At 32.7% G+C, this 14131-nt stretch overlaps 3 protein-coding genes across 3 annotated transcripts; all 3 read left to right on the forward strand.

Moving 5' to 3' along the window:
• Positions 1 to 898: 898 nt before the first annotated feature.
• Positions 899 to 2265, forward strand: PCOAH_00037050 (Uncharacterized protein; the record flags this gene model as incomplete). The annotated part of the gene is made up of 2 exons (XM_020060496.1): positions 899 to 1268; positions 1567 to 2265. The coding sequence occupies 2 exons, from the start codon at positions 1158 to 1160 to the stop codon at positions 2263 to 2265; spliced, it is 810 nt and encodes a 269-aa protein (XP_019915651.1).
• Positions 2266 to 7025: 4760 nt separating this feature from the next.
• PCOAH_00037060 (Uncharacterized protein) lies at positions 7026 to 9400 on the forward strand (the record flags this gene model as incomplete). The annotated part of the gene is made up of 3 exons (XM_020060497.1): positions 7026 to 7034; positions 7287 to 8831; positions 9125 to 9400. The coding sequence occupies 3 exons, from the start codon at positions 7026 to 7028 to the stop codon at positions 9398 to 9400; spliced, it is 1830 nt and encodes a 609-aa protein (XP_019915735.1).
• Positions 9401 to 12969: 3569 nt separating this feature from the next.
• On the forward strand, positions 12970 to 14131 carry PCOAH_00037070 (Uncharacterized protein; the record flags this gene model as incomplete). The annotated part of the gene is made up of 2 exons (XM_020060498.1): positions 12970 to 13059; positions 13286 to 14131. The coding sequence occupies 2 exons, from the start codon at positions 12970 to 12972 to the stop codon at positions 14129 to 14131; spliced, it is 936 nt and encodes a 311-aa protein (XP_019915887.1).

The following is a 14131-nucleotide window of genomic DNA, read 5'->3' on the forward strand; positions in this document are numbered from 1 at the left end:
ATATCACAATTTAGCTATTGCTATTTTTTATCCGCATTTCTTTTTGTTCTACTTTTTTTTTTTTTTTTTTTCTTTTTTGCGTATTTTTGAGGCAGTAACAAAAAGTTTAATGCTAATTATTAATTCCTTTAAAAAAGAGTTGCAAAATGAATGAAAAAACTTGGGATTTTTTGTGAAGGAAATGTTAGGGGATTGATATTTTTTTTCATTTAAAGGGGCTAAAAATTATGTTATATAATTTCTGTAAAAATATAAAGCATACTGCGGTTTGTGTATGCACCATCTAAAATGTGCTTATTAGAGAAGATTAAATTAAAAAAAAAAAAAAAACGTGTTTAATATTTACGGATTATTAGTAGAGCACAAAAAGGAAAAAAAGGAAAACGATATACATTGGCATACCATGCCTTTTTTTCACATGCAAATTATTTATAAATGATTCGTTCCGTGTTTATGAAGGAACAAATTTGTAGGGCAAAAATAACGTTGCCTTCGTTCAGTTTATTTCGTTTTCTTTCATCCCTTACCATTGCTCAGAATTTTTCTTCATATGTAATAATTTTGCATAAGATAAAACCAATGATTTTATTAGGTGTCGTGTTTATATCTTGATGGTTTTTTAAATAAAGAAATAAAAAGTGGTAATCTTGTGCGTTCGTGCATTCTTATCTACATTTTTTTACATTTCAAAATTGATTTAAAATCATCCTTTTTTCTTTTTTTTTGAGGTGTTTAATTTACATTAAGCGCTGGGATTTTTTTTAAAAACGGAACATTGAGATTATCCTTTTCTTTTCTCTTATTTATAAAAGAAGTTATAGAAGAAGAAATAAAGTTCATTTTAAATAGTAAGAAATTTATTGCGTGCGCATATTTGAAATAAAATTTTTTTTCTTTTAATAGTATTCTTTGAATGGGGTATTTTTTTCACAAAATATAATTATTTTTTCTAAATTTTTATATTTTTAAATTATTATTTCCTTTTAACTAATAATATATCAGCTTAATAACAAATTGTAATTTTCAGGAAATTGGAAGGACAATTTTGTTTAAACAGAAGAAGATAAAAAAAGGGCGAGCATATTTTTAAGCTTCCCGCCTTACTTAGTTTTGCGAACAATAAATCGAACTAGAAAAGTTTTCACTTTAAATACAAAATGGCGAACTTAGCGAATAATAACTCGGGAAAGAAGACCTTTGGCGTTTCTTTTCTTACCAAATTGGCCATATTTTCCGTTTTTGTTGGAACCTTAAACACCTTTACTTTTGTAAGGAAATGAAAAAATGGAAAATATGCATGAATTGAATATACATATATATATTTGTATTAACAGTACGGACGGGAGATGGAAGAAGCCATGTGCGTTTGTAAAGAATTCTCCCCCTATTGGCAGTTCACCGAGTGCTAGAAAAAATTACATAGAAAAATGTACATAGTGAGCATCCGAGGCACGAAAGTGATTATATGTAACTTAATGCGCACAGTTATATGGAATGCTGCCATTTAAGCGCATGCCTTATGTGTATAATGCTTTTTTTTTTTTTTTTTTTTTTCGCCTCCTGTAGAGTAACAATGGTGAGTTCTCAAACAACCAACTTTCCGTCGGATCCGTGTCAACCGCAACATACAGAAGATGCTTAGCGGAAAAGTGCGAACCATCAACATCGTCTTCTTCCGGCAAAACAGGCCAAAAAAAATCAAGTAAAAAAAAGGACCCTTCCAAAAAAAGCAACACAGATAGTGATCTCTCATTAGGAGACGAAGTATGCCTCCTTGATTGTCCCCAAGAAGTTAACGAACAAGATATGGAACAATTAGGAAACATGTTTCAAGAATTATCAGAGAAGTTAAATGTAGGACAATATTTAGAAGAATATAGAGGACAGATGGAGGAATTCGCAAAGAAATTTGAAGAAGGTGATGAAGAAAGTCTCAACATGGACTTCTGTAATGATTTATTTGGAAAATTAGCTGATTCTTTGATAGAGACATATGCTAAAGATACAAGTGATGAGAAGAAAACTAAAATGAAAGCAAATGCCCAAAAAGCTACCAACAGGTTGCTTAAGTACTGTTTGAAAGAGAAAGTAAGACAAAATAAAAAGAAGAAAAAGAAGGAAAAAAAAAAGCAAAAGGAGAAGGAAAAGGAACAAGAAAAGGAGAAGGAAAAGGAGCAAGAAAAGGAGAAGGAAAAGGAGAAAGAAAAGGAGAAGGAAAAGGAACAAGAAAAGGAGAAGGAGAAGGAACAAGATAATACAAAATAAGCGACCTTTTTTTCCACTCCCACATTGTTGTATACGACAAATGAAAAGTACACACTGAGTTGTAATTATACAAGGAGAGAAGTTACGAGGAGGAAGAAATGCGCAAAACTGAACCGGTAAATATTCCTTTCAACGTATTGTAATTTATGTACATGCTTAAATAAATACGGGGCTAGCCGAATCGTAACTTTCGTTTAACTGTTGACACTGGAATTTTCGTCTCCCCGTTTTTAACACAGAGATGATAAGTGCAAATTTTTGAGACAAATGAATGTCATAATAGATAGAGTAAACAACTACTATATGCGTAGCAGTGCGACATTCGATTTGTGTTCTTTTTAACTTTGGAAAATATTTTCATATTCCTTTTTACGTTTTTTATATGTGCATATATATGATGAGCTTTCATTTTTTTTTTTTTTTTTTTTTTTCCGCATATTAGCAGCATGGACGTCAGACACATGTTTTACGTATCAACGCATATATATATATATACATACCTTTCTGTTTGTGAAAAAAAAAAAAATGATCCCCCTTTCAGTTACTTCTTTCGTGTTTGTTAGTGTCCATGCACGTGCGTATGCTTACCTGATGACCCCCCAACACATTTCCCGTCTTTGTGCATATGTGCGTGTATATATATAAGAATCCGATGTTTTCATGTACATACGCGCGTGTAATGAAAAAATTAACTCCAATGTATATACCATTTTATATGATTATAACGAACTGATCAATTAATTCTTATCAATTAAATTATCAATGAGAAAAAAGAACCCCCCTTCGTTTGGGCTTTCTTCCCCTGTAAAATGGGATAGCTACAATCGGATGTTTATAGTAACCAGTGAAGACGGGGCGAAAATATGCTCATTCGTCATTTAAGGAAATGAACATGCGGTGGAGCTACTTTGTAATATTATTTGTTCTTTATTTTTAATACATTCTTAAGAAATAATTCTTTTCAATGGTTCTGGGTAAAGAGAAGGGGTGATCCAAGTAGCGGTACACAAAAACACACCTTTGAAAAATGGGTAACACGAATGAAGAACTTCCCCGTGGTTCTATTCTCAACGCGATGAAGATGGTCATTGTGTAGCAGAATGAAATGTTCTCCTTACTATGGTGCATCGGTTAACTGTTTAATGACATACGCGTAAAAGGACACTCTTGTTTTTCTTTAATTTGTGTGTGTGTTGTTAGTGGCACTAGGGGGGGAGGTGACGTGGTGCACGTGTATATACACATTTATGCATAGTAGGGAGGTCGCCCTAAATAAAGCACACATTTAAGCACTTATGCGGCATGTGTGTAATGTGCTTTTTCCGTTCTATCCGTGTAACTTTTTCTGTACTTGCTATGTATATGTATGCATCTCCAATAGTGTGTGTTTTTTTTTTTTTTTTTCACATTGTTGGATTGTTTAATTTTTGCAAGACAATATCATCAGATGGGAACTGAATGATGTTTATTTTATTTTTTTTTTTTGTGGGACCGTGTTCCTCCACTAAATAGAGAAACGTAATTTAAGTGTCCTTTTAGGCCAAATGTGTGCATGTATATGTGTACACATTCCAGGGCGCTGTGCTTTCTTAGACGTACGCAGCAAAAGTTTAGAATACTGTGTTATGACGCTAAATTAGGTACTAACGGGGGACCAGTTAGGACCCTAAAGGAGGTATGTGCGAATAGAAAACTGTCGCTTCGCTTACATCATAGAAGGAATAGATGTTCGTAAAAATGATGTAGGAAATTAGTGTTCATGAATTTTATTATAAAGGGGAGGAATAGCTTCCACAGGTACGCACGTGGACGTTTTAAGTGTTATGCCTTAGCATGATATGCTTTTACATAATAGGCTATATAATAGTTTCCTGCGCTGCATTCACGATGGCCCCAAAATAATGGCAAAACATGATAATATGCCGGTAACGAGGATATTTCGCATGATAAAACACGTCCAAAAAAAAAAAAGTGTAAAAACTGATCAATTCAGGGATGAACGTGAAAATGGTATTTAAATTATTTCTTTTAATTAATGGTATAAATTTCCTTGATCCGATAATATAATACGCATGTGTACAATTTATTTTTTTTGCAAAAAAAAAAAAAAAAAAAAAAAAAAATATGTAAAAAAAATGTGCTGCTCGTCCGTTGATTATTAAAATATTTAGCATTTGTGTTTGGAGTAATAACATGGAAAGTACACCAGGCTTTTCCTTCTCGCCAATTGCCTCCGATTTGTTTCGTTGGAAAAAAAATAAGAGCTAATGTTATATTCTAGCCGGTACATAAATAGGAAAAAAATTCAGCAAATATAGCAAATTAAATGAGTAAATACGGCAAAAATAGCACGTGTACACAGAAGAAAATTCCCCCAAGTGCGTGTCAACCTATAATTTCGTATTACATGAAACAATTTACACAATTTAAACTTACGAACATGTTATAATTTGTAAGCATTCATTATATATTCACATTATATATAGAGAGCTGCATCAAATCGTTTATTGGGGGGAATTTTATGTGCATAAGTGAAGCATTATGTGTGTACCTCCCGCGTCCTTATGATGAATGATTTCTTATTACTATGCATATATTTTTATGTAATAAACGAAGCTGTACATTTATTTAATTCAATGGTGTTATACGTGCTATAATATGTAACAGTGTTTACCCTAAGCGGGCCCCCAAACGGCAATTAACAATTAGCAGCTAATAGGTACGAGTTATTAGTTACTATTTCTTAGTTACTATTTCTTAGTTACTAGTTAATAGTGACCAATCAAAAAGTCCCGCAGAAAGTTTGTTTGAAATTGTTCATTATTTTTTTGCGATATAGGGCAAAACACCTTGACATTGTGTGGTACTATTTACCGGCATAGCACATGTACCAACGCAACAACTATATGCATTATGTGGCTTTGTATAAATGTAAAATGAGTATGCGATATGACACTCTGAAGTGTGCAATTATATGCGTTTAAAACGCTTATGTGTTTATAGGGTGTTTAAAAATTATAGTTATATAATCGATTAGTTAGAATATATATAAATTTATTTGTGTACATATATTTTATAAATAGATTCCTTTTACTCATTAGTTTTGCACTTTGTTGTACGCAAAACGTGCTGAGAACGCAGATTTTTCTTGTTGTAATTATGGTACATGTACAAGTATATATATATAAATATGTATAAATATGTATAAATATGAATAAATATATATGTGTTTATATAAACAGTGCTGTTACTTCCCTTAAATAGAAAGATTCACCCTGCTGAATCACTCTGCCAATTTGGTTACTTACGATACATAATTTTTTGCGTTCTGCATTTGTAGAGTTTTTTTTACATTTCAAATAACATGGTTGAACAATTTTTTTTTTTTAATTGCTTATAGAAGTGGGTACAATGCATGTGTACCGTAAATAATCGCATTTAGTGCATTTAAAAGTGAACAAGTACATGGTATGAATAAATATATTCGAATATTTTATATAATATATAGCAGAATTTAAGTGTTGAACGTTGTAAAAAGGAAGTCTCGGGAGATTTAGAAGCGGAGAGAAATATTAAGAAACCCATATTTTTTGGAGTGTTTTTAAGTTAGGAAAAGGAAGGCAAGCCCACAGCATGCATTTTTGCGGGTGCAATATGGGTGGCAGTAGCATAGATTTTTTGATTGTTTGGTTTGATGCAGATAGAAATTTAGCCTATCAAATTAATAACCCCGTTGTTCTTTAAGCATATTTCACATATGTATAAATGTATATATATAACAACATATACAATGCAATATATACAAATATATGTAACGTTTATATACGTACACGCATGATCTAGTGGCAAAGTTAGTTCTTCGCAATTCTTTTTCTATTCATAAAAATGTGACAATTTTCTACAAATGTTCACAATTTTTTATATGTAAAATTGAAAATGATGTTCTTATCAATGATTAATGGCGCGATTTAGCTCTACAAACGGGATAGCACATGTTTGTACATATTTAGTTTTACCTAAATGCAAAAATCGAGTGACTTTTTTTAGCGCAAAATGAACGTCCTTCTGTTAGTCAAAAAATAGCAGTTTTCACCAACAGGATGTTTATACAACGGGTGAAGTTATAGTATCTATAGATATACGCTTACTTCTATATATATTTATTTATTTATATATTTATTTATATATGTTTATATTGTTTGTTTATACGAATATACTCAATTGACCAAGTTATGTTTTCCTCCAACCAACATGTACGAATCGCGAGTTTGTACATTTTTATCTATGCATATATAATTACAGTTTTTTCCTGATTTAATAATGAACCGAGCCTTGTGATTTTTTTGAATAAACATATATACGTACATTTGATTAGATGATTTTTAAGTTATAGTTTCAGCGCCATTTTTACCATTTAGCATTTTGGTGTATATAAATATTAAGTCGCTTTTTTATGTAGTTGAGTGGAACAGTTTGTAATGATATACTAGCATTCATTTTAGAATGGATTATTTAGTATAATGGGCATTACGTCGTAACATTTTGTTTTACAAGTGAAAAAAAGTGACCATAAGTGATAAAGGGTTATTTTAAGTGATTACATGTGATTATTTCTGTAAGCTAAAAAGGCAGTTACTGTGCATGTGCAGTGTGTTTGACGTTGCCATTTTTCGTTTATCAGAAATAAGCAGTTAATGCGCCGCAAATGTTATTAGTTTAAATATAATTATTGTACGTCCAAATTACAGGAACCTTCATAAATGAAAAAAGTAAGCCCCGTTTGTATTGCACACCGTTGTGTTGCACCGTTTTTGTCGTAATGACCATTATCCTTGTCACGGGGAACTATTCTTTTATCATTCCGTTAATGGCCCCCGTTCGCATTTTACCTACCCAAGGGTTGTTCCTACGGCGAGCGCATCTATAATTCGATGTTTTTGTCTAAGGTGTGAATTTATATATGTGCCGCTTTGTATATTGCTGTTGTGATTCCATTTTTGTCTGCCCCTTTTTTTCCGCAGGATCCGAAGTACAAAGATTTACCTTCCCAAAAATATTACGATAAATTGAATGAAGATATAGTCGAAGAGGAAGATGAAGAACATGAAGGAAATGAGGAACATGAGGAACATGATGAATATGGAGAAAATGAGGAAAATAAAGTAAATGAAGGAAATGAGGAAAATGTGGAACATGAAGGTAATGAGGGAAATGTGGAACATGAAGAAAATGAAGGAAATGTGGAACATGAAGAAAATGAAGGAAATGTGGAACATGAAGAAAATGAAGGAAATGAATTAAATGAGGAATATGAAGAAAATGAATTAAATGAGGAATATGAAGAAAATGAAGTAAATGAGGAAAATGAAGGAAATGAAGGAAGTGAGGAATATGAAGAAAATGAAGTAAATGAGGAAAATGAAGTAAATGAGGAAAATGAAGTAAATGAGGAAAATGAAGGAAGTGAGGAAAATGAAGTAAATGAGGAAAATGAAGGAAGTGAGGAAAATGAAGTAAATGAGGAAAATGAAGGAAGTGAGGAAAATGAAGTAAATGAGGAAAATGAAGGAAGTGAGGAAAATGAAGTAAATGAGGAAAATGAAGTAAATGAAGGAAATGAAGGAAACGAGCAACATGAAGTAAATGAAGTAAATGAAGGAAGTAAGGGAAGTGAAAAAAACGTTTACTGGGAAGGTATGAAAGGATCATATGAGGAAACACCATGGGTTCGAGATGTTTTTTTTAAACTGGACAGGAACCTAACTGAGGTAAATGAAAACCGTGGCGAAGATAGTCTAAGTAAGAAGCACTGTTATGATTTGAATTATTGGCTATACGAACAAGTGTATGAAAATCTTAATAAGAACGAAAATGATGAGAATTTTTTTAAAATAATTGATGACCTTCAAGATGCATGGAAAAATATAAATAATGATAAGTTCCCCAATGCCGATAATATATGTCATCCGGATAAAACGCTGGTGGATATGAAATATTTAGAAGACGTTAAACATTTGTTTGATTTTATTGAAGATTATTCTACCATCAAAGAGGCAGCTATCAATGATACGAAAAACGCTTGTCAGAAATATATTGACTATCTAAAAATTACGGTTCCTTTGTACTATGAATGGAATGGCATATGTACCATGGAAGAACAGAACATTTGTACAAAGTATATTGATGATTATTCAAAGTATGATCCCAAAAACGTGATGGAGAATTTATCTGTAGTTAGTCTTGCACTGGCATCCATATTCAATGATTGCTATCAGAATATTATAAATTTGTTTACGGAAGCAGAGAAGATCGAGCCACGCACTGTTCTGAAGAATAGAGACATTACAGGACAATCTGAAAATAACGCTATAAAAATGGGAGGAAGAATATTAGCGGCAGCTGTAGGCGATACCTACGAGTCTGGGAACAGGTTAATTGGCATTAATGCCTTGGGTACTTCGATCTTTTCCATGGTGAAAAGATTCAGCAGTTACGTGTTTAGCCTGATCGCACCGGTGGGCATTTCCCTCTTGTGCCTACTGTTTTTTCTGTACGTTCTGAATAAGGTGAGCAAACGGATGAGTGAACGGTTGATCGGTTGATCGGTTGATCGGTTGATCGGTTGATCGGTTGATCGGTTGATCGGTTGATCGGTTGATCGGTTGATCGGTTGATCGGTTGATCGGTTGACCGGTTAAACGGTTTGAGTGCGTAAATGAATATATAAATGTGTGTATGCGGCGTATGGATTTTTCTACTATTCAGAGATGTCCCCATTTTGTGAAAAATGTGCATATACAAAGTGGAATAAGCGGGCATCATGACATATACCTCATCACACTGTTTTCCTTTTCTTCAGTTTACCTCAATTGGAAAATATATTTCTTACACTCATAAAGGAGTGCAGAACAAATGTCTTCGCAACAAGAGTGATGATGAGGAGGATGATGAGGAGGACGACGATGAAGATGATGATGAGGACGATGATGATGATGATGACGATGATGATTATGATTATATTGATGAGGACGACGATGAGGATGACGATGAGGATGATGATGACGAAGACGACAGCAACAACAATAGCGGCTTGAAATCAAGTTCTAGCGAGGAGCCGTTAAATAGTCATTCATAGGTGAACATGAAAATGCAAAAGTCGAATGACGATTTGTTACATCTAGTATAAGTGGAGTGTAAAACGAGTGTTACCTGGCGTTATGAGAGCAAAACCGCAGTAGTGCTTCACGCAAAGAATTAAAAAAAAATATGTGAACAATAACGAAATGGAAAGAGTGGAGGGTAGGTGTGTGTATATTATATATATAACACATGTGCACACTCATCTCATATTTATATTACTATAATAATGTTAAGAGGAGTGATGATAAATTGCACATTGATGGTGATACGATATATAACTTATGCTTTGAGAAGGGCATTTTGTAAATGGAGAATTCGTTGGAAAATTCTCTGCATGGCTGAAAGGTAACAATGTGGGGTACGTAGAGTGGGCACGTAGAGAGGTGTCACGTGACATCGAATTAGGGTACCGTGCGCATGTGCCTCACATAGAGATAGTGTGTTGTGAGTGTAAGAGGAAGGAATATCCTTTGGAGCTGAAAAAAATGACCCCCCCTGTGAGTTATAAGGATGCCCCGAGTGAGTGTTTCCCATGGCCTGTTTGTATACAACCAACGATATTGCCAAAATATTCCTTTCAATCAAGGAGTAATGGTAGAATTTCGGGATAAATGGGAAAAGTGCCCTGTGCTTAGAAGTAATGCTACCGAGTCAGTATATCTCTCACAATTAGAAGTAGAAAAATTTTCTCATAATTGAAAAGATTATGCGTTTATGATTCTGCTACGTGGGGGTTATATTGGCCAAGTATAATTTAGGATCCATTTTGTCAAAGATGGTGTCGCGATTGTGATAAGTTCATGGTGGGGTTAGTTTTAGTACATACGGAGAAGAGTGAATTTGTGAAAGGGCACAAAATGGTGTAAATAGGTAGAGGACGAAAATATACTGCACAAGGTTTATTACAATGCATAATAAGCAGATCGTTTCGGCGCGCAACTTTGGACGGCAGTGGTGGAGCATTAATGGTAACGAATCTTATTTGTGTATAAACAGTCCTGTTGTAATGGCGCTATAAGGAAGATCTTATTGTTATAGTCGTACACTTTAAAAAGTTTCGACTGCACAATTTTACAAATTTGCGTTCACCTGATAATGGCGCAGTGACACATACACATTTGGATCATCTATATACCTGTCCTATGTACGAAGGCAGAAGAAATGTGGAATAATAGTTAGGGTATATATGGAGAATTCCCCTTCTGCCATGTTCGTTCTTTATACATTAATAAGTATAAATGTTACTACAGCAGAAGTGAGACGCAACAAGTAGAATGGCTCCTGTTCGTAGTTAACATTTTATAAGTTACCTTTTTGCTTTAGTAAATCTTCAATTTATAATTTCGTGCCAAGGTATAATAGTACATTTTGTTTAATTGAGAGAGGGGAAAACGGCTGGGAAAAGAAATCATATGCTAAAACATTTTTATCATATGGAACACATTTCAAATAGCTTTTATTTGAAATGTTTCAAAAAAAGGAATGCATCTTTACACGAAGAATTACCCTGTGTCAGTTTACAGTTACAATAATGTAATTAAAAGTTAATTTTGATATTCCTAGATAACATTGGCAATTTAGCAGAAATACTAAAACGTGTTAACTGTTACAATTGGTTAAGTATCGCGTCTATTGCGATCGCTTAAACACGTGGTGTTCCTTTATGTAAAGCCGAACAAAGCAGAAGACATAGCAGAAGAGAATGTAACATATATAATGTGCATAACATGATGGTAGAGAGAATAAAAGAAAAAGCATATAATTGGAGCAAACACAAAAGGATAGGAAAATTTGTGTACACTAATGTTTTAGGACTAAATGATATTAATAATTTATTAGTTGATAGAAGCAGTCCACTAGGAGGGGATGCTGCTTTTGGAAGGTGGTTCTCATTTGAGGGGAAATTATGGAAATTTTGTGAATTATAGCAAAAGAACGCTATTCATTTAAATATTATATACCTTTATAATAGCGTATTATATATGTTTACATAATGCATAAACCATTTTTATTTTTTCCTATTTTGTATTTATATATTCATTTTTTTTTGGTATTCCTTGCTTAATTTATTCATTACCATTTGGAAGATTATGTTTTTTTAATTAAGAACATTATAAATTTTCGAATTGTAAACATATTCATTCCATTTAATTAAACAATTTAATAAATTACGATCAAGTCATCATAATGGTTAATTTAGTAATAAGAATGTAGCCATGTGGGGTATTTTTATTTGATTTCCTTTTTCCCATATAGTGGGACCCAGTGAAAGTATAATAGAAAATGTGAAAATATGTACTAACTAAATGATGTGTACCAAAATTTCATGCTGTAAACAGGAAGGGCAATTCTTATCAGAAATAGTAATATAATAAAAATGCGTATAGAACCAATGAATGGGAAGCATCATGGGTTATTATAAAAATTGCCAAAAAAATGATAATTCACTTTTATAAATTTTTTTCTTCATTATGATTATGTTACCTTTTTCCTTCATGTTTTAATAAATATGATATGGATAGCCTTGCGGGGATTATCGTTATTCTGGTTGCATGTTAAGTGTACCTATTTATTTTACCCCCAAAAAGCGGGAAAATGTTGTTTAATAAAATCGTTCTGGCTTTTGACTCATTGGTAATACATTTTGTTGGACATAGAATTGATATAAATTGGGGAATCTATGTAAAATTATAATTAAAAATTTAAGAAAGGAAATTTTGTTAAATATCTTTGAAAAGTGTACTATTATTATTCTCCTGCATTTGCAGTGACTAAAAAATTTAATTTTTCTGCGAGTACAGTTATGCGTACCATAGGTTTATAGAACTATGCAAAATAGTAGCTTATTTTTTCGTAGTTTATAATGGAATATGTTTCCATGTTTAAGAAAAAAAGTTCTTTTTAAGTCTTACATTTTTTTGTTTAGTAGTATTGTTATTATTATTTAACTAAAATTGCATTTAAAGGGATAACTGCGTGCTGTAGAAATTATTTTGACGTGATAATAATTTAAAAAGTAGAACGCGCAAAATTAAGCTCCGCAAATATTACTCCTGATTTAAGGCATAGAGATTATGTTGTTCTTTACCTTTTTTTATTACCCTCTCCATTTTAAATAATTTTTCGAGAGTTATTATTCATGATTATTTTATTTTTTTCTTTTTTCCCTAAATGGTAATATTATTGCATGTTAAAAAATGTCTTAAAAATGCAACAGCCAACAAAGTGAGTTATATATTTTGTAAATTTTGCTCAAGAAATTTGCATATTTCGAGAATATTTTTTCGTAAGTTCGAATTAATTTTGTTTTTTAATTTTTCTTAAAGATAAGCTATGTTAAAATATTTGAAATTTGTTCTATTAGTATTAGTTCTTTTGTAGTTTTTTATTTTCGTTACTATATCGTTATGTAACATTTAATTCGTTTGAAGGAAATACAGAAAGGAACCAATCAAAGTTGGTGTACGGAATTCTTCATGTACTTTTCATCATTTGTACTACTATAACGCTCATTTCGAATACAACATTGTAGATAATATTTTGACAGCTTTAATAATAAGCACCATGAAGGCAAATAACATGAAGTCTCTCATTTTCGTTAAAGTCGCCACCATCATCCTTCTAGGGTGCACAAATCAGACTTGCAACGATTCGGTATGAAAAAATGACAATAATGACATGAGTGATAAAATATAATATGGATGTGAAATTTTCATATTTTTTTTTTTTTTTTTTTTTTTGCTTCCCTTTCGAATCCACTTAGTGGTTTTATTTTTCAAGTCATTACAATTACATTAGCATGGAAACAAATTGATGTATCTATCTTTATAACTAATGGAAACTAATTTTCCACCTTATGTCTTTGCAACCCCTCTTTTAGGACACACATGGAAGATCATTGGTTAAAAATTCGAGTGCCAATGGCGAATTTGATTTAAGAGCTCAACGATTATTAGGAGCAAGTGGATCGTGGCAAGGTTCCCATTTGGTAGAATCATTTTATGATGATGGTGAGTTGTTCGATTATGATTCTGATCACAGGTCAAGACGTGATGTAAGAGATAGGTACCATGGGCACCACCGTAGTCATCGACTGAAACATGGACACAGTAGTAGACATCACACATCGAGAAGGACAAGAGAAGGAAAGAATAATGAGGAGGATGAAGTACTTAGCTTGTCACAATTTTATGTAGATGATGATGATGATGAAGAGGAGGAGGAGGAGGATGACAAGTACGATAGTGCAGCTAGTTCATCAGGATATAAATCCAATGATTATGATGATGTAATTGATCTTACTAATGCATGGATACCTAATTCGAAATACAGAGTGTCATCAATGGATGTCGGATTGCATGCACCATATGGAGATGATCTTATTATTAGAAGAGGACAAGGATCTGGTGGTATGCATAGAAGAGCTGATGGTTATTGTGAAAATAAAATGTTTGATGGCTTGAGTGCTATGGACACATATAAGGGGTATTATGGGAAAGAAAAAAGAATTATGAAACGCCGTTCTTCTGGGAAAACTACAAAGGTAATTGGTTTTCTTGGTGCAGTTGCACTATCTCATCATTTAATATCGTTTTTTTTAGCGACGAGTACTATTGTTACTTTGCCATTGGCAGCTTCCGCTTGTTTACTGGGGGGACTTTTCTACAAAAAAAATAAAGGAAAAAATAAATATAAGAGAGCTCACGCAAAAATGCTAACTTACTAA

This window comes from Plasmodium coatneyi, chromosome 11 (assembly GCF_001680005.1).
Source record: "Plasmodium coatneyi strain Hackeri chromosome 11, complete sequence".
In the NCBI taxonomy this organism is placed as follows: Eukaryota; Apicomplexa; class Aconoidasida; order Haemosporida; family Plasmodiidae; genus Plasmodium; species Plasmodium coatneyi.